Source organism: Trachypithecus francoisi, unplaced genomic scaffold, assembly GCF_009764315.1.
Source record: "Trachypithecus francoisi isolate TF-2019V2 unplaced genomic scaffold, Tfra_2.0 Lachesis_group15, whole genome shotgun sequence".
In the NCBI taxonomy this organism is placed as follows: domain Eukaryota; kingdom Metazoa; phylum Chordata; class Mammalia; order Primates; family Cercopithecidae; genus Trachypithecus; species Trachypithecus francoisi.
The window spans coordinates 89,756,225-89,778,193 of NW_022681460.1; the positions used below are offsets into that span (position 1 = coordinate 89,756,225).

A 21,969-nucleotide genomic window follows, 5' to 3' on the forward strand; every position below is an offset into this window, starting at 1 on the left:
AGCCAACAGACACATGAAAAAATGCTCATCATCACTGGCCATCAGAGAAATGCAAATCAAAACCACAATGAGATACCATCTCACACCAGTTAGAATGGCAATCATTAAGAAGTCAGGAAACAACAGATGTTGGAGAGGATGTGGAGAAATAGGAACACTTTTACACTGTTGGTGGGATTGTAAACTAGTTCAACCATTATGGAAAACAGTATGGCGATTCCTCAAGGATCTAGAACTAGATGTACCATATGACCCAGCCATCCCACTACTGGGTATATACCCAAAGGATTATAAATTACTCTACTACAAAGACACATGCACACGTATGTTTATTGCGGCACTATTCACAATAGCAAAGACCTGGAATCAACCCAAATGTCCATCTGTGACAGACTGGATTAAGAAAATGTGGCACATATACACCATGGAATACTATGCAGCCATCAAAAAGGATGAGTTTGCGTCCTTTGTAGGGACATGGATGCAGCTGGAAACCATCATTCTTAGCAAACTATCACAAGAAGAGAAAACCAAACACCGCATGTTCTCACTCATAGGTGGGAACTGAACAATGAGATCACTTGGACTCGGGAAGGGGAACATCACACACTGGGGCCTATCAGGGGGAGGGGGGAGGAGGGAGGGATTGCATTGGGGAGTTATACATGATATAAACGTTATGCACGTGTACCCTAGAACTTAAAGTATAATAATAAAAAAAAAAAGCAACAGCAGTTAAAAAAGACAAAAAGGACATTATATAATGATAAAAGGCCTCATCCAACAGGAAAATATTACAATCCTAAACCTATATGTACCTAACAGTGGAGCTCCCAAATTTATATACAGTAGTATTAACAGTCAGGATTTATTGAGAATTTTACCATGTGCCAGGCAGGTACTGTCTCACTGGTATTGTATTCTCTCACTCAATATTCAAAACATCCCCATGACATAAGTACTACTATTAACTTTACCTTCATATGAAAAACCAAGTGAGGAAAGCAGAGGTCAAAATTAATCGCCTAATTACGTAAGAAGCAAAAGCATGAATATAAACAGTCTGCCTCCAAATCTCACGTGCTTAACCACTCTTTAAGAAAGTTTAGATATAGTTGACTTAAAGTTTTTGTAAAATTAAGATCACCAAGCAGCCGGGGGCTCATGCCTGTAATCCCAGCACTTTGGGAGGCTGAGGCAGGAGGATCACTAGAGGCCAGGGGTTCGAAATCAACCTAGGCAACAGAGCGATTGATACCCCATCTCTACAAAAAATTTTAAAAATTAGCTGGGCATGGTGGTACATGCCTGTAGTCCTAGCTACCCAGGAGGCTGCAGTGGGAGGAACATTTGAGCACTGGAGATTGAGTCTACAGTGAGCTATTATCATGCCACTGCACTCCAGCCTGGGCGATAGAACAATGCCCTATAGCTAATAATAATAATAATAATAATAATAATAATAATAATAATAAAGTTAAACAACTAAAGCTAAATTAAGATAATCCATTAAAGCATTTCGCTAAGAGCCAGGAACATAGCAAACAGTTTTTAAATGTTAGTTATTATTCTTAGTCTGAATCTAATACCTTGTTTTTTCCATTGTATTTTGCTGCATCTCAGGAAATCAAATAAATCTTTAAATGAAAAAAAAAAAAGATTACTAATAGACCTAAGAATTGAGATAGCAGCACAATAATTTTGGGGGACTTCAATACTTCACTGACAGCACTAGACAGGTCATCAAGACAGAAAGTCAACAAAGAAACAATAAATGTAAATGGTACCCTGGAACAAATGGTACCCTGGAACAAAACAAATATACGTCTGTTCTTAACAGATGTATATAGAACATTCCATCCATCAAATGCAGAATATACATTCTATTCAATAGCACATGGAACTTTCTTGAAGATAGACCATATTATAGGCCACAAAATGAGCCTTAATACATTTAAGAAAATTGAAATTATATCAGGCACTCTCTCAGACCACAGTGGAATAAAACTGGAAATCAACTCCAAAAGGAACCTCCAAAACCATGCAAATATATGGAAATTTAATAACCTGCTCCTGAATGAGCATTGGGTCAAACATGAAATCAAAGTGAAAATAAAAAAATTCTTCAAACTGAATGACAGTAGTGACACAACCTATCAAAACCTCCGGGACACAGCAAAGGCGGTGCTAAGAGGAAAGGTCATAGCCCTAAATGCCTACATCAAAAAATTTGAAAGAATACAAACAGACAATCTAAGGTCACACCTCAAGGAACAAGAGAAACAAGAATGAACCAAACCCAAACCCAGCAGAAGAAAGGAAATAACCAAGATCCAGAGCAAAACTAAATGAAATTGAAATAAAAAGCAATACAGAAGATAAATGAAACAAAAAGCTGTTTTTTTGGAAAAGATAAATAAAATTGATAGACCATTAGCAAGATTAACCAAGAAAGGAAGAGAGAAAATCCAAATAAGCTCAATAAGAAATGAAATGGGAAATATTACAACTGACACAACAGAAATACAAATGATCATTCAAGGTACTATGAACACCTTTATGCACAAAAATTAGAAAACCTAGAAGAGATGGATTAATTTCCGAAAAGATACAACCCTCCTAGCTTAAATAAGGAAGAATTAGATATCCTGAACAGACAAGCAGAGAGATTGAAATGGTAATTTTAAAATTACCAACAAAATAAATGCCCAGGACCAGACCAATTCACAGCAGATTTCTTCCAGACATTCAAAGAAGAATTGGTATCAATCCTATTGACACTATTCCACAAGACAGAGAAAGAAGGAACCCTCCCTAAATCATTCTGTTAACCCAGTATCACCCTAATACCCAAACCAGGAAAGGACATAACCAAAAAAGACAACTACAGACCAATATTCCTGATTAACACAGATGCTAACATCCTTAACAAAATACTAGCTAACTGAATCCAACAGCGTTTCAAAAAGATGATCCACCATGATCAAGGGTTTCATACTGGGGGTGCAGGGAAGATTTAACATACGCAAATCAATAAATGTGATACACCACATAATCAGAATTAAAAACAAAAATCACATGATCATCTCAATAGATGCAGAAAAAGCATTTGACAAATTCCAGCATCCCTTTATGATTAAAACTCTCAGCAAAATTGGCATACAAGGGACATACATCAATATAATAAAAGCCATCTATGACAAACCCACAGCCAATATAATACTGAATGGAGAAAAGTTGATAGCATTTCCTCTGAGAAGTGGAACAAGACGAGGATGCCCACTGTCACCACTCCTCTTCAACATAGTAACAGAAGTCCTAACCAGAGCAATCAAACAAGAGAAAGCAATGGCATCTAAATTGGTAAAGAGGAGGTCAAGCTGTTGCTGTTTGTTGATGATATTATTGTTTACCTAAAAAACCCTAAAGACTCTCCAGAAAGCTCTTAGACCTGATAAAAGAATGTAACAGTTTCCAGATACAGAATTAATGTACACAAATCAGTAGCTCTTCTATACACCAACAGCTACCAGAGAATCAAATCAAGATCTCAACCCCTTTTATGATAACTGCAAAAAAATAAAATACTTAGCAATATACCTAACCAAGGAGGTGAAAGACCTTTACAAGGAAAACTACAAAACACTACTCAAAGATATCATAGATAACACAAATGAAAATACATCCCGTATTGTGTAGAATCCATATTGTGAAAATGACCATACTGCCAAAAGCAATCTACAAATTAAATGCGATTGCTATCAAAATGAATTACTCTTCACAGAATTAGAAAAAAAAATTCTAAAATTCATATGGAACCAAAAAAGAGTCCACATAGCCAAAGCAAGACTAAGCAAAGAGAACAAATCTGGAGGCATCACATTACCTGATTTAAAACTATACTATAAGGCTATAGTCACCAAAACAGCATGGTACTTGTGTAAAAATAGGCACATAGACCAATGGAACAGAACAGAGAGCCCAGAAATAAACCCAAATGCTTACAGCCTACTAATCTTCAACAAAGCCAACAAAAACAAAGTGGGGGAAAGGACAACCTTTTCAACAAATCGTGCTGGGATAATTGGCTAGCCACATGTACGAGAATAAAATTGGATCCTCATCTCTCACTTTATACAAAAGAAACTCAAGATGGATTAAAGACTTAAATCTAAGATCTGAAACTATAAAAATTCTAGAAGATAACATTGGAAAAACCCTTCTAGACATTGGCGTAGGCAAGAATTTCATGACCAGGAACCCAAAAGCAAATGCAATAAAAGCAAAGATAAATTTCTGGGACTTAATTAAACTAAAGAACTTTTGCAAAGCAAAAGGAATAGTCAGCACAGTAAACAGACAACCCACAGAGTGGGAAAAAATCTTCACAGAATCTACAATGAATTCAAATCAGCAAGAAAAAAAAATCCCATCAAAAAGTGGGCTAAGGACATAAATAAACAATTCTCAAAAGAAGATACACAAATGGCCAACAGACATATGAAAAAATGCTTAACATCACTAACAATCAGGGAAATGCAAATCAAAACTGCAATGTGATACCACCTTACTCCTGCAAGAATGGCCATAATCAAAACATCAAAAAAACAAAACAAAACAAAACTGTAGATGTTGGCATGGATGCGGTGATCAGGGAACACTTCTACACTGCTGGTGGGAATGTAAACTAGTACAGCCACTGTGGAAAACAGTGTGGAGATTCCTTAAAAGACTGAAAGCAGAACTACCATTTGATCCCTCTACTGGGTATCTACCCAGAGGAAAAGAAGTCATACTTGCACACACATGTTTATAGCAGCACAATTCATAATTGCAAAATCGTGGAACCAACTGAACTGCCTACCTATCAATGAATGGATAAATAAACTGTGATATGTATATAATGGAATATTACTTAGCTATAAAAAGGAATGAGTTAATGGCATTTGCAGTGACATGGATTAGATTGGAGACTATTATTCTAAGTGAAGTAACTCAGGAATGGAAAACCAAACATCATATGTTCTCACTCGTAAGTGGGAGCTAAGCTATGAGGATACAAAAGCATAAGAATGACACAATGGGCTTTGAGGAAATCAGGGGGAATGGGTGGGAAGAGGGTGAGGGATAAAGACTGCAAATAGGGTGCAGTGTATACTGCTCAGGTGATGGGTGCTCCAAAATCTCACAGATCACCACTAAATAACTCACTCATGTAACCAAACACCACCTCACTTGTTCCCCAATAACCTATGGAAGTTAAATAAATAAATAAATAAATGGAATTGACACCCCCAAAACATACGAAGAATCAATGAAATAAAAATTGGTTCTTTAAAAGGATAAACAAGATTGATCGAGCAGTAGCTAGATTAACAATGAAAAAAAAGAGAGAAGATCCAAATAAATACAATCAGACAGACAAAGGTGACATTACAATTGATCCCACAAAAATAGAAAAAATCCTCTGGACTACTATGAACACCTCTATGCAAGCAAATTAGAAATCTAGAGGAAATGGATAAATTTCTGGAAACATACAACCTTTCAATATTGGACCAGGAAGAAATTGAAACTCCATTATTGGTCTGAAAAACCAATAACAAGTTCTGCAGCTGACTTCAGTAGTGAGAAAACCTACTAAGCAATAAAAGCCTTGGACCAAATGAATTCACAGCTAAATTCTATCAGATGTAAAAAGAAGAACTGGTAGCAATTCTACTGAAACTATTTCAATAAATTGAGAAGGAGGGATTCCTCCCTAATTCATTCTATGAAACCAGTGTCATCCTGATACTAAAATCTGGCAAAGGCACAAGAAAAAAAGAAAACTACAAGCCAATATCCCTGACAGATAATAGATGCAGAAATCCTCAACAAAATAATAGCAAATCAAATCCAGCAGCACATCAAAAGGTTAATTAACCACAATCAAGTGGGCTTTATTCCTGGGATGCAAGGTTGGTTCAACATGTGCAAAACAATAAATGTAATTCACCACGTAAACAGAATTAAAAACAAAAACCGTATAATTATCTCAATAGATGCAGCAAAAGCTTTCTGTAAAATCCAACCTCCCTTCGTGATACAAACCCTTAACAAATTAGACATTGAAGGAGCATACTTCAAAATATAAGAACCATCTATGACAAACCCACAGCCAACATCACACTGAATAAGCAAAAGCTAGAAGCATTCCCTTTAAGAACTAGAACAAGACAAGGATGCCCACTCTCCCCACTACTATTCAGCATAATACTGCATGTCCTACAGAGCAGTCAGGATAGAGAGAGAAATAAAAGGAATCCAAATAGGAAAAGAGGAAGTCAAACTATCTCTCTTTGCTAAGGATATGGTTCTATACCAGAAAATCCTCAAGATTCCATCAAAAAGCTCCTAGACCTGATAAACAACTTCAGTAAAGTTTCAGGATACAAAATCTACCTATAAACATCAAAATCTATGCACCAGTAACTTCCAATCTGAGAACCAAATCAAGAATGCAATCTCATTTACAATAGCCAAACAAAAAATTTAAAACCTAGGAGTACCTCTAACCAAGGAGATAAAAGATCTCTACAAGGAGGACTACAAAACACTACTGGAAGTCACAGATAACACAAACAAATGGAAAAACATTTCACACTCACAGATTGGAAGAATAAATATTGTTAAATTGGCTCTACTGCCCAAAGCAATCTGTAGATTTAATGCTATGTCTATCAAATTATCAACATCATTTTCCACAGAACTAGAAGAAATTATTCTAAATTTATATGAAGCCAAAAAAGAGGTGGAATCACCAAAGCAATCTTAAGCAAAAAGAACAAAGCCAGAGGCATCACATTACCCGACTTCAAACTATACTGCAAGGGTACAGTAAACAAAACAGCATGATACTGGTACAAAAACACACATAGAACAGTGGAACAGAATAGAGAACCTGGAAATAAAGCAGTGTACCTACAACCAACTGATCCTTGATAAGTTGACAAAAATAAGCATAACAAGGGGAAAGGACTCTTTATTCAAAAATGGTGCTGGGAAAACTGGCTAGCCATATGCAAAAGAATGACACTGGATCCCCTACCTGTCACCACATACAAAAATTAACTAAAGATGGATGAAAGACCTCAAACTATAAAAGTGCTAGAAGGAAACTTAGAAAATACCCTTCTGGACATTGGCATTGGCAAAGAATTTATGACCAAGTCCTCAAAATCAATTGCAACAAAAATAAAAATTGGCAACTGAGACCTGTTTAAACTAAAGAGCTGCACAGCAAAAGAAACTATTAACAGAGTAAACAGACAACCTACAGAATGAGAGAAAATATTCATCACCTTTGTTTCTGACCAATGACTAATGTCCAGAATCTATAAGGAATTTAAATAAATCACCAAGAAAAACAACTCCATTAAAAAGTGGGCAAAGGACATGAACAGCCACTTCTCAAAAGAAGGCATATACGTGGCCAACAAATGTGTGAAAAAATGCTCAACATCACTAATCATCAGAGAAATGCAAATCAGAACCACAGTGAGATACTACCTTACACCTAGTCAGAATGAATATTATTAAAAAGCCAAAAAACAACATGTTGACAAGGCTACAGAGAAAAGGGAACTCATACACACTGTTGGTGGAAATGTAGTTCAGCCACTCCAGAAAGTGGTTTGGAGATTTCTCAAAGAATTAACAATAGAACTACTGTTTGAGTAATCCCATTACTGAGTACATACCCAAAGGAAAATAAATTGTTCTAACAAAAAGACACATGCACTCATATGTTCATTGCAGCACTATTCACAATAGCAAAGGCATGGAATCAACCTAGGTGCCCATCAGTGGTGGACTGGTTAAAGAAAATGTGGTACATATGCACCATGGAATACTATGCAGCCATAAAAAAGAATGAAATCATGCCCTTTGCAGCAACGTGAATGTAGCTGGGGGCCATTATCCTAAGTGAACTAATGCAGAAATGTAAAACTAAATACCACATGTTCTTACTTATTAGTGAGAGCTAAACCTTGGGTACACACATACAGATGAAAACAGTAGACACTGGGGACTCCAAAAAGAGATACAAAGGGAAGAAGTCAAGGGCTGAAAACCTTCCTGTTAGGCACTGTGTTCACTATCTGGGTAACAGCATTAATAGAAGCCCAAACCTCTGCATCATACAATGTATCCTTGTAACAAATCTGCACTTGTACCCCTGAATCTAAAATAAAAATGGAAAAATTTTTAAAAGAAATTAAAAAATAGTATTTGGTAGTTGCAAAACAAAGTGAAGTCTGGAATTCTGGATTCAAACATTATTTGATCCAGAGAGATTAGGGCAAGTGCTCTATGTCAGTTGTCTCAACAGCAAGTGACTTTGCTTCCCTCCCTTCCTCAAAGGATAACATTTAGAGATGTTCTTTGTTATTACACTGGAGAGGGTGGCTACTAGCATTCTGTGGGTAGAGGTCAGGGATGCTGCTAAACATCCTATGATGCACAGGATACCACCCAACAAGAATTATCTTCCCCAATTGCCAATAGTGCAAGACTGAGAAACCCTGCTGTAGACACAGAGAAGAAAAAGGAAAGAAGGTAGTTCAGCATTTGACACACAAATGGATTTTCTGATCTCCAGTTTGCTTTATTGTTTTTGTAGCAGCACATTTTCTTCATGTATTTACTCCTACATTTCCATCAGTATAATCAAAGCTCTTCATTTCTCAAGGAGAGATACTTTGGATTAACCCACTTTATTTCTTTGAACCTCAATTTCATTATTTATATGAAAATGATACGATGAACTTGTGATTTGTGTTTTTCCCCAACTTTTCACTTTGAATAATTTTCAGACCTATAAAAGAATTGATGTATAATGAACAAATGTGGCCTCTTCATTGATTTGTCTTTATTAATATTTTTTCATATTTGCTTTTCCTGCCTTCTCTCTTTCTCTGCCCCTACCCCCATGCTAACAAAATTAAAAATATGCATATACTTTTACCTGGTAATTCCACTTCTACAAGTATATCACACAGATATGTACACACACATGCAGAATGGTGTGTGCAGCACTGTTGCAATGGCAGGAGATCAAAAGCAAATTTAGTGTCCATTAATAAGTTACTAGTTAAATATAGGACAAGGAAGTTCTATGCAGCTGTTTATTAAATGAGGACATTCTGTGTGTTGATATGGATATATGTCTAAGATATATTTTAAGTGACAAATATAAGTTCATTATATATAATATGCTATTATTTGTATAGTAATGGAAAAATAAGTATATATTTGTATAATTTCATATTTCCTTGAATATACATAAAGAAACTCTGAAAGGATACATAAGAAACTAAAAAAGTTAGATCTGTGGGAGAAAGAGTGGAAATTATACCCTGAATGAGTTTTAGAACTAAATGAACATTCCCTATCCAGAAGCTGGGCATAATTAACTACTAAATTTAGTCTAAGCAGCATTGTACGTTTTGAGCTTCTGTTAACTAAGGAGGATACCATTACATTTTATGCTTTAATTTATTGTCATTTCTTTTTAGATTCTAGTAGAATTCTATACATTTGTTATATCTAGCTATATTCGTGAAATTATTGCTCTATTATATTGAGTGAAAAACTGAATAAAAAGCATATGTTCCAAGTGAGAGTGATATATAAAATAATTCATTTACAACAATATTGAGCTGTTTTAACTAATTGTATAGGTGATCTTCCATTAAATGAAAAAAATTAGTTTTAAAAGTTCTACTAATTTCTAATTTTTTTAATCCACAGCAAGTTGGTATTGATAAAGGTGACATTCCTGACCTCACACAGGTAAGCAACTCTCCCAGTGGAAGATTCACTATGCATGAGATTTTTACAACATGTATTGCCACAAATAGGCATAGTCTTGTAAGCATTTCATGCATTTTGAATTCAGGCCAGGCAACTTTATTGGAAATTATTCTACCTTATTTATTTTTTTCTAGCCATTGAATATATTTCTGGAGGTAATAGGAAGATTTTCTTGTTCTTATGATATAGCTTCTTCTTTAAATGCAACTGAATTTAGTAAATGAACTCATCTTTTCATTTTAAACTTGATTAAAAGGAAACCTTGAATAATGTTAATAGAAGTGCTTTAGTTATGAAAAGTCACTATTTCTAGGCCTGATAATCAGATTAGAACTTTTCCTCCTGCTTGTCTTCCTAGTTTCTAACATGTCCTAGATATGAAGGAGACCCATGAATAGGGAAAACACTGATGTCACAGATTAACTACTTGTCTCCCCTATGAAATGGAGGCATGTCCATGCATAAAATAAGCTAATAAAATAGTAGTGGTAGATGAGCAATTTTTCTGGAGCCCATCTAGTAAATGCCAACAATAGAGGGGCTTCTGTGTCAATCATTTTATCTGTGAAGAGGGTACTGTGTATGGATCCTAATATATAGATTCAAGGTCATTCATGGGTCCAGCTTTATTGCATAACCTTTCTCATTATTGGCCAGAACTGTTTTTACTTAAGCACTCTGTTATAGTACATTTATATCCCAAACATGTTATTAAACTAGAAATGATGGTATTGTAGAGATGATAGGAGAAAACATAGAGCTGCTATCTTATATACCAGTAATAAATATATGAACTTTCTGTCCTTGTAAATATAGTCATTATAATAGAAAAAAATTGTCATAGTGAAAGATACCCACTTTTAATAATATCAAAGTGCATTTAGTAATTTGCTATCCTTATTATGCCTTGAAATGTTTCCACCTTTAAAATAATATTAATCCTTAAATTTTTATTAAAAATTAGGGAAACTCAAAGAAATGATCTTCTGTATTTGTATTATTAAAATACCAATTAAATATCAAGAATTCTTTATGAATAAAATTCACAGAGCAATTCAGAACATGATGGTATTGTAATTTTTAGTTAAAAGTTGAGAGATAGTTCTTTCTCATAGACAGAATATTGGTATAAAATAGTTCTGCTACTATGAGAAAATAGTGTTTTTTGATGAGGCACATACGTGAGTAAGATTGGTATCATTTTGGAAATGGCCAAAATATTAAGTGTGCATTAAGTATCACTAAAAATCTCTTTATTAGACATAGATTTATCTTTGTAACACTAAAAAGCAAAGAAAATAAGTGTGTTTTCATTTAAACTCATCATTTTTAGTAAAATTTATAATACATTTTAAAAAATAATCCACATAAGTAATACATGTTAACTTTTAAGACATTAAAATATTTAGCTCTTACATTTGTAAGCTAATGAATAGCTTCTAGAAGTGGCAAATCATCTTTATTTCAACTCTATGGTCACCCTTACTGTAGAATAAAAGAGAAACTAGGCTCTCAGTTAAGAATATAGGTCCTCATCTGTCGTACTTAGTTTGGGCGGAGTCTGAAGGGAAACAAGGAAATATTCAAATGACTACCTAAATCCCTTTTCACTTGTAACATTAAACAATGAGAGCATATCATTGAAAGTACATCATTGAAATCATATACTTGGATTAAATTTTTAATGATACCATTATGGTCATTATAATTTTTACAATCTCCCCTTCAAGAAGCCCAGAAACATTATATTGTACTGAATGATTTAACATGTGTGTTTTCATAATTTAGGGAACAGAGACTCCTCCCTCAAAGAAAATAAAATCTTGCCCTGGGTCTGTTAGAAAGCTATTCTATGGTAGAAATTCATCAGAATCTGTTAGCACTCTATTATCTGCTTTTGTTATGACCTTAAGCACCACATACATTTCAATATTAACATTTATTTTTATGTGATAACATATATATACACCATGGAATACTACACAACTATTAAAAAGAAAAGATCATGTACTTTGCAGCGACATGGATGGAGCTTGAGGCCAATATCCCAAATAAACTAATGCAGAAACAGAAAACCAAATACTGCATGTTCTCACTTGTAAGTGGGAGCTAGACACTGAGTATATATGTCACAAAGAAGTGAACAACAGACACCAAGGTCTACTGGAGGGTAGAAGGTGGTAGGAGGGTAAGGATTGAAAAACTGTCTATCAGGTACTATGCTTATTACCTGGGTGATGAAATAATCTGTACACCAAACCCCTGTGACATGCAGTTTACCTATATGACAAACCTGCACAAGTATCCCTGAACCTAAAAGATGTTTTAAATGGGGAAAAATATTTATTTTTAAATTACCTGTTCATAGAAAAATTCCTCTAGTTCAATACAAGAATATGATATGCTTCTGAAATTCCTTAATACTGTGGTTTCTTTTGGGGTTGTGAGTGACATAGAGCTAACCCCCTTCTTCATTCCTGCATAGAGCCCGTCAGCAGGTCTAATGGAAGTCTCTAATTGAACTGAGGAGTTAGACCTCTGACGGTTGTGATCAGGTCTGAGCCAGCATGTGAATTGTTTTGGGGTTAGTCCTTTAGAAAGTTGTTTCTTCCTTAAAACCAGGATTAGTCTGCAGATGGGCCCAAAGTACCAGGTTATATGGATTCGGTTCTACCCTTCTAAGATTAGATTTTGCTTTCTACCAGGCTTGTCTGCGGCCACCATGGCCATTCATTCTATCCATGTAATGAACAAAAATACCTGCCAGAAGAGAGTGCTAAAGAAGAGATGGAGATCAGAAGGGCTTCCTACTGGGAGTAGGAATAGAATGCTCATAACTTAAAAAAAGGATTAGAATTCCTCTTGCAGCAAAATGGAATGGAGGAATTTCATGGATATCTTTATGAATTTAATGGACATCTTTTAGGTTAGAGACTGCACATTAAACATGAATACAATCATCTGTAACCCTTTTTAACTTATACACATAATATCATAATTATTACATTTAAATTTTTCACGAATATCAATGAAATTTTTAAGGACATTCAAAAATAACTGTTTTGGGTAAGAACTGCTGTAACCCTTTTTAACTTATACACATAATATCATAATTATTACATTTAAATTTTTCACGAATATCAATGAAATTTTTAAGGACATTCAAAAATAACTGTTTTGGGTAAGAACTGAATATATCAGAACTGAAATATTTCTCCTCAGCACTTTCAAATGGTTTCTTAGATATAATGATAAAAATTTGAGGCCGGGCGCAGTGGCTCAAGCCTGTAATCCCAGCACTTTGGGAGGCCGAGGTGGGCGGATCACGAGGTCAGGAGATCGAGACCATCCTGGCTAACACCGTGAAACCCCGTCTCTACTAAAAAATATATATATAAAAACTAGCCGTCGAGGTGGCGGGCGCCTGTAGTCCCAGCTCCTCGGGAGGCTGAGGCAGGAGAATGGCGTAAACCCGGGAGGCGGAGTTTGCAGTGAGCTGAGATCCGGCCACTGCACTCCAGTCCAGGCGACAGAGCGAGACTCCGCCTCAAAAAAAAAATTTTTTTTTGAATGATCTTGTGATTGCTTTTATAAAATTTGGTTTTAATGATGCTTTATAAGCTATAGCATCTACATTGTAGATGGATGCTTTCTTTTGGAGCCTGGGCTCACAATTAGCTATGAATTTGTTCCAAGAAAAGAATTTTCTAATATTATTTCCTATTTGTGGCATGTGTACATTCCAAATGTAAAATGTCTTCATTTATGAAAAAAAATCTTAGGTTTTGATGTCAGGAATTCTGGTTGATATGAAAACTACTGGTAAAGAAAGGTCTCCCTTTAAAGACCATACAACTGATGAATCGGTAACCATGATATGTTGCTGTTATCTATTAGCTTTCACAGGCTGACTCTTGTTCTTTGGATTGGTGTTCCCATCTGCTTGGTCTATTGACTTTGGCATTTTAAAAAACAAGCAACTAAAGAGCCTGCTCATTATATTTTGTTATATTACATTCCTTTCACAACAGCAGAGGCATTCTCAAAGTTTTTGCTCCTTGGAAATTTAAGAGGTGGTTTTCATTTATTGTCTACTGCATGCCAGGATGTCCTCGCTGCCATAGATGCAGTAGAGAAAAGGTAGACATTCCTGCACTCCTGGATATTACTTTCAAAGTACTTTTTTCCTCCAAAGACATTTGAGGAATTTATTTCTTTTTGATTTTACATGTCGTTATAAGAAATAGAAATTATGAAGCACTTTCAAACTTCTGGGATGGAATACTCCAAACTTAATTTCCCTTTAAGACAGAAGTCAGTTTGATAGTCTTGTATTCCTTGATCAAATTTCTCTTTCAGCTATTGTGATTTTTTGTGACTTCTACTTATTTTTTCAATTTTCTCACTTAGTAAGAGACTTTACAAAATGAATAAAATGGTGAACTCTCTTCCTGGGTTCTTTGTTTTGTTTTGTTTTGTTTTGTTTTGTTTTAGGTAACTAAGAAATTTAATAGGAGAAAATATTACCTATTTTTGGTTATCCTATATTTGTTGCTATTTTGTGACTATAAATTGCATTTTTCTTAGAACATGTTTTAACCTTAGGCTTAGCCAAAAAATATCACACTTTCTTTACATTACATTTAACATTCAGAGTATCTTAAGTCTTGTAACTGGAAAGAAGTTCTATGGCTTATTTTTTTTTTCCTTACTGCAATACCATTGAAAAAATAGAAATATGAAAAGTTTATATGCCCAGACTTCCTAAATTCCATCATCATCATCATCATTATCATCACTGGCAATTAATATGACAATTTTGAAGTTATCAGATGTAAATTCATCTAAAATTTTTGAAGCCATTTATATTTTTTCTTCTTAAGGTTACTGTGTATACATTCTTTATTCAATGAGCATTTCTTTATAGTTTATAATCTGGTATCTAGAAGAAAATATTCTATATCTCTTTTAAAATTCATTTTTTAAACTTAGAAATACAGTCTTAGTTGTGGTTTACTAGAATTTATTAAGTCCATTTTCATCTGAGTTGTATTTTAAAATCCTAATTTTTGTAATTTTCTAAACCTATTATATCTCCTGATAATCTAATTTTTTTAACTCTATAGTTAAAAGCTTTTAAAATAATGCTGACAGGGCTATTCCTTTCTATCTTACGTTCATCATTTTGATCAAGTTAATATTTTGGTTCACTTAGTAATTTTTATGTATCTAAATTTACATGTTTTAGTTCACTCGGTAATTTACATTTATAATCACATAATTACAAATATAATAATCACATGAATGTTAAGACAGTTTAGGAGTCTATTAGTGAAATGAAAAATGAATATTAAATAAATGTCCTGAATTTTCAAAATTAAAGATTTTTAATAAGAATTTTAATCTGTCATTAAATGTACGGTGTAAAAGATACAGTTATATGAATGTCTGTGAATTCTGTGAGTTCCTTTGTCAGCATAGTTACTTCAATGTCCTTCAAAATTAATTTCACATTAATTTAAAGAAGAATTGTCAGAATTAAATATATCTATAAGGGTAGTTATATATTTCATTTAAGAAATGCTATTCTTTGAATGCCTATGCTGCTGTTAAGGTCTAATTTGTGTTACAACTATTTGAGAAAGATGAAATTAAATCTCTAATGCTTAAGGAATAGATTGGATGAAACATTTGCATGAACCTATTATTTCTCTTTAAGTGTACAGTAAAATGTCATCACTTTATATTGCCTAAAATTTTATTTATAAATGGAAACATTCAAGTAATTCTTAATAAGAGTTGAAATTTATTAAATGTATCAATACATAGTGCTCTAATATTATATTTGCTAAAAGTTACTTTATTATACATATAAATATATTTTTATATTATATATAAATAGGTCAATAATAAAATCTTAATTGTTATTGATTATTAGAATTATATTCTTTTCCCCACAACTCTCACTCACCACCTTTTAAAAATATATTAAAATGGATTTTCCTAATATTTCAGACAAATGTAGATAAGTGAAATTTTACTGTATTTTCAAATTTCTGTAAATTTGTATTTGGGCACTTATATTTTTTACTTGAATACAAACACTTATTCATTTTTACCATGGTCTTATGAGAAGGAGGTGGTAAACTTGATTTGAGTTTACTGCATGTAAGTAATATACTAGTAAAAGTCTATCCAATGTAATCTCTACACTGAAACCACACTGTAATGCTATTTGTCATGCAGTGGAGTTAAGTCTATTTAAGATGGGCCTGCCTGAAAGTCCATGGAATTTAAATATCTAAATACTGAAAGAACCTGGAATTAAATTATCTCACATGTATATCGGGGTCCATCCACAGACTTCCACCATACAAAGTTACAGTGACGTTACAGTGTGTTTACGTTGAAAGTAAACAATGCAGACATTTATTTTTACTTTCTTATTGTAGGCTCCCAGCAGTCTTATGGAGACGCTTGAACAGCATCTAAATACATTAGAAGGAAAGAAACCTGGAAACAAGTACGCATTAGCTGTATATTCTAAATAAGATGAAAAATACTAGAGTCGTTCTTCTAAGAATGAGATTTATCATGGTACAACTTACATTGCTCAGTTTTAGGGCTTACTTTGTTGTAATTTTCTGGGCTTCCTCAGAACCCCTACCCTTCCTATTATGACAGTGAGTATAGACAATCTCTCTGCAGGCTAATGCAGCAAATTAGTAGATTGTACCTACATTAACTGAACCTAATGATTTGAACATTTGCCCTTGGAAGGAATTCACAGTATATGGAAAAATAGTTACTCATGTTTAAAAATCAAAGCTGTTATCATTGGACATGAGTGAAAACAAGCACAATTTCACAAGCAGCCTTGATTACTCTATTATTGTTATCAACACCACTGTGAAAAAAGAAAAACCCTCAAGTATAGTTTTTGGACTCCAGTCTCTCCCTATTTGAACCATTAGACATGGCATGCTACTGACATTTTATTCATAGATCCTTTTATATAGAGAATAGCAATCAAGTAGTGATAAGTAAAATTTTACTAGATTTTCATACCTTTGTGTTTGGGTACCTATATTTTTGACTATTTTTCATCACTGCATGCACAAAATGTCCAGGTTCCTCCCCCCCGCACCCCCCCAATCTCTCCAGCAGGTCTGAAACTTGTCTATTCACAAGGCCTGGTGCTTTCCAATCTTTGTGCCTATTCAGACTGTAATTCTGTGAGTCTTAGGATGCTCACCCCCACCCCTTGTCCTGCTTTGTAAATCTTATGCATCCTGGGAGGGCCATCTCCAGTCCTACCTTCTCATGAAGCCTTTCTTTATCCTGAACTGCTCGGTATTGTGGCTATTTCTTTTTTTAGATGTATGATTTAAGTAGATTTTCTGAATCTAAAGGTTAGGGACTATTTTACACTTCATTATGTCCATTTAAACACCTAATGTAGGTCCTCTACAGAGAGAGCTTGGAATCTGTCTTTGTTGATGATACCAACTTTCTGTTTATTCCATTTAGGTTGACAGCAGGAGTTAGTAGAGACAACCAGTGTAATGATCATTTCAGGACTGTAGGCTAATCACAGATTTTACCTATAACAGAGCTATCAAAATGCAACTATTTTCTGACTTTCTTGCCTCTGGACATTCTCCCAGAATCTAGGCTTGTGTCTTGATGTTACTTGTTTTTTCTGGTTATTTCATTAGCTGTGTTATTTCTATAATATTTTTTCAAGTTAGTGTAGAAATTATTGCATGTTTTAAATTTGCAACGATAAGCAACAGCGTAAGAGTCTACCAGACAATTATGGCAGAGCTATTTGGAATGATGGATAGCAGGAGCTCTCAGGGGCTCTTTCAAGGTTGTTTCCACAGTCCAGGCTCTGCCTCCAATCTCAGTGTGGCCAGGGATGATCAGACTTGACATGAGAGTACGTTAGCTCACAATAAGAGATGCCCTAGTCCGGTTATTTCTGGGTCCACCCTCTATTAGGGTATCTGGGAAGCCAAATGAGTTGCCTAGGATTTAAGAAAATGCAGACAGGAAGCCAAGAAATTTCTCTGCTCCTGTGACAGAAGGACCGCTTTAGCTAAGGAAATATACACATCCCCTAAAGTTAAAATCTCTCTTGTGCAGTGCTGGATGCACACTATAAGTCAGCTTCTCTGCACTGTATTCTCACTCAGGGTTCCGCATATCCCACATAGGGCCACCCCTTTCCCTTGTTTTTTTGTTAAATCTGTCAGTGCTGCAGTCACAGAGAAGCCTCCTTGGGTGTCTAGAATGGGTCTCATTAGCCCTGACTTCAAATCTAAATTTGCCCCCTTGTGGTCACCACAAGCTATTTTTGGAAAAAAAAATAGCTTATGGACATTTAGTTACATTTCTAGAAAAGTGAAATTTAAAATTCAGTAATCCTCCATTTTGAATTACTTTTTTCTTAGAATAATTTTTCTTTTTCCTTTAAAATCATTTTATGCTTGTCATATTTCTCTTCTGAATTGGCTAAAACCACATTTGAACTTGTCTTTTGCTTATTCCCTATTATTAAAAATGAATGAACTATAGTAGTTAACTATTCTCTTCTTTGTATGTTTGTGCTTACCTTGGAACTTAAGTGAAGGGTGAGTACTGTATGGAGTGAGTTTTTTTGCATTTGGTTATTACTAAAAATGCAAAAAAACCTCTTAAAATTCCACATTTGGTATTTAGAACATATAAAACTGATTTCTGTCCCTTTTACACATCTGTGTTTTTTCATTATGCTTTATTTTTGTCTCCCAAGTTGACTAGCATAAATGGTTTTACTTTCTTTTGGTCTCCTTGGATCTAGACTAACAGTCTCTCTTAGATGTATATATGTATATATATTTATATATTCCTCTTAGATTTTAGAAATGAAAGTTTTTTTATTTGTTTAGTAAACAAAAGATTTCCCCATGGCTTATAGCATAAATGCCAAAAGAGAAATTTATAAAGAAAATTAATTACTTAAAATTGTTTTATTTGTCTTCTGGTCACAGTATAAAACTATTCTAACCTCTAAGCCAAGTATATACATAAATTGAAGCATTTGTAAATGTCTGTTATGAAGAATATGTATGCCCTTTATATTTAGTGCCTTGTGTCCACTGCTATTTATTTTTGTAATTGTGTGCAATACTCTGTGATATACCTTTATATATTGTCTGTGTCTGTAATTCCACAGGACAAAAGAGAAAAATTTACTTTATTATTTATGTGGGTTTACTAAGTGTTGAAGTTACAGGAAATTTAAGATAAGTCTTTTGTAATTCAAGTTATTTGAAGGATGTAGATAGATGTTTCACATCTTTTTTTTTTTTTTTTTTTTTTGGCTAGCATTTATACTCAAAACTACATAGGGATTATTGTTATGACTCAAATAAAACTTAACAAAATATTCTGTTTCACAGCTTCCTATTGACATCTTGGAAGGAAATATGGACATTTGCTGTGTTCATAGTGAAACCCATGAGTTTGTAGTAATTTTACAGAATTTAGAGTAGATTACTTATATGGGTCATTCATTTTCTTCTAAAATTATCTTAATGCCTTGTTTTTCCAACATGGTTCATTACCTACTAGATTTTTCTAGGTGAAATTATTAATATAAGTATTGATCTTTTTAATAAATATTATCTATATATAAATGATGTAGCATCTTCTTTCCTAAAGGGCAATGACTAACATTAGGGTGGAAAATCAAGCGAGAAACACATAAGAAGAGCAATTTATATGTTGTGTAAGAGAGAAGCAAATGTGCTAAGCTTATCTGTGTTTTGGGGGTTGGAATGTGGAATGAGCGTAGGCTCTGAGGAGCAGATAGACTTGGACTAGAGTCTGGAATCCACCATTGAAGCATGATGAGACATGGGAAAGTTATTAACCTCTCTGAGCCTGGGAACCTTCAGATTTTAATCAGTGATTAATGGTGCTTTTGAAAGCTATTGGAGCACCTCTGGTTCTCACCCTTTTAATTAAATCATGGCAGAAGCCAACTCTGATTTATGAAAACAGAGGTCACACATCCTGACAGTTTTGTTTCACAGAAAATAACTTTTTAAAGACTTCTGGTTAATTTATTGATTATAGAATGAATACATGAATATATTCCAATTTAAAAATTCAAATAATACAGAAAATGTCAGGTGATATGTAAAGTGCTAGGGATATAAAACAATGGGATGAGTTCCCTCCTTTCAAAAAACTTAGTATCTAGTGAAGAAGATAGAGAATTAAACAGGCAACTAAGATATAATATGGCAAGTGGGATGATATCTCAACAGAGACAGTAGATTTTTGTTTGTTTGCATAATTCATGGGATAACTGTATCGTTTAGTAATATTGTTTATGTGGAAGCTTGGCAAAATGATTCTTGTACCAATTATGATTTTTCATGCTTAAGTACGATATTCTTTTTTATAGCAGGTAAAACAATTCTATCATTTTTATTATATCTTCATTCTTGCTATGGGGTAGAAGATGTTATAGAAGAAGTTATTATATTTTAGGTATTACTTTGGAGATGTATTTCTAAAGCCCTTGTTTTTTTTTTTGTTTTTTGAGATGGAGTCTCGCTCTGTCTGCTAGACTGGAGGGAGCACAGGATGTGATCTCAGCTCACTGCAACCTCCACCCACCAGAGTCAAGTGATTCTCCACCTCAGCCTCTTGAGTAGCTGGGATTACAGGCGGGTGCCACCACAGCCAGCTAATTTTTGTTTGTGTGTGTGTGTGTGTGTGTGTGTGTGTGTGTATTTTTAGTAGAGACAGAGTTTTGCCATATTGGTCAGGCTGGTGTCGAACTCCTGACCTCAAGTGATCTGCCCACCTTGACCTCCCAAAGTGCTGGGATTATAGGCGTGAGCCGCCCTACCTGGTCTATACTCTTTTCTTTATAAGTATTTGTAATTGTATCAATATCACTAAGAACTGGTTTATGAAAATTGCTTGAGAGAGAAACAAATTAATTTAAATTAATTCATTCTTAGAAAGTGACCATGCCAAAGGCTTCTATGTATTCTTTGCAGAATTCAGGCTATTATTTTCTTGAATTTTTATTCAGATTTAACTCTCTTCTTTTTCCATACATAAAGGGAAAAAATAGTGGGAGTGAAGAAATTATTAGCCAAAACTCACTAGGACATTTTCCACATTATGCTGTACTAGATTTTTAGGTTCTTAAGTAATTTACCGTAGATATTTCAGTAGACTCTTTGACATGAACAGTATAGATAAAGGTATATCCTTTCCCTCATAGACTGCATTACTCTTAAGATACTACTCTTTAGCCAAACTACATGTAACCAAGTTGTTACCCTTGTGCTTCTTATATAGCGGAATTCTCTGTGCCCTTGCTACCTGTTGTTTATATTCATTTTAGGTAGAAATTAAATTCAAACAAAAAATGGCAGGCATGTATTTGCAAATGAAGTTGAATTTGCAAATTAACTTGAAATTAACTTGGGCCGGGCACAGTTGCTCACCCCTGGAATCCCAGCACTTTGGGAGGCCGAGGTGGGCAGATCACGAGGTCAGGAGATCGAGATCGTCCTGGCTAACACTATGAAAGCCCATCTCTACTAAAAATACAAAAAAAAAAAAAAAAGCTGGGTGTGGTGGCGGGCGCCTGTAGTCCCAGCTAGTCAGGAGGCTGAGGCAGGAGAATGGTTGAACCTGGGAGGTGGAGCTTGCAGTGAGCTGAGATCGCACCACTGCACTCCAGCCTGGGTGACAGAGTGAAACTCCATCTCAAAAAAAAAATATATTAACTTGGCATATAATACTGTTAAATTTGCTATATTCAATAAGACAAAAATTCATATTGTACAAAATTCTACTTACTAAATTTCTGCTGTAATTTTCTTTTGCTGCTGCTATGTGTGTGATATTTTCTCTGTAGATGAGTAAAAAGTCATCCCTGCCATTCACTAAGGCGGTGAATATAGGCTGCTTATTGAAATGTATTTAGTCTTCATCTTGTTTTGTTATTCATTTTTCACCAACTGAAGTTAGTAAAATGTGAACTGTTCTGGCAGTTATTTCCAAAGCACTTTGCTAGAAATGATCTGCAATAGT

At 34.5% G+C, this 21,969-nt stretch overlaps 1 protein-coding gene across 14 annotated transcripts in view; it reads left to right on the top strand.

Moving 5' to 3' along the window:
- Positions 1 to 21,969, top strand: part of SNAP91 (synaptosome associated protein 91) — a 158,907-nt gene that overhangs the window by 78,855 nt on the left and 58,083 nt on the right. For 7 of the 14 annotated variants that reach the window (XM_033235534.1, XM_033235532.1, XM_033235531.1 and 4 more), the window contains 3 exons: positions 9,796 to 9,837; positions 16,311 to 16,381; positions 18,489 to 18,494. In XM_033235534.1, the coding sequence (XP_033091425.1) occupies positions 9,796 to 9,837; positions 16,311 to 16,381; positions 18,489 to 18,494 (119 nt within the window). The remainder of the gene's footprint in view (positions 1 to 9,795; positions 9,838 to 16,310; positions 16,382 to 18,488; positions 18,495 to 21,969) is intronic. The other 7 variants (XM_033235536.1, XM_033235541.1, XM_033235535.1 and 4 more) reach the window with 1 other exon arrangement.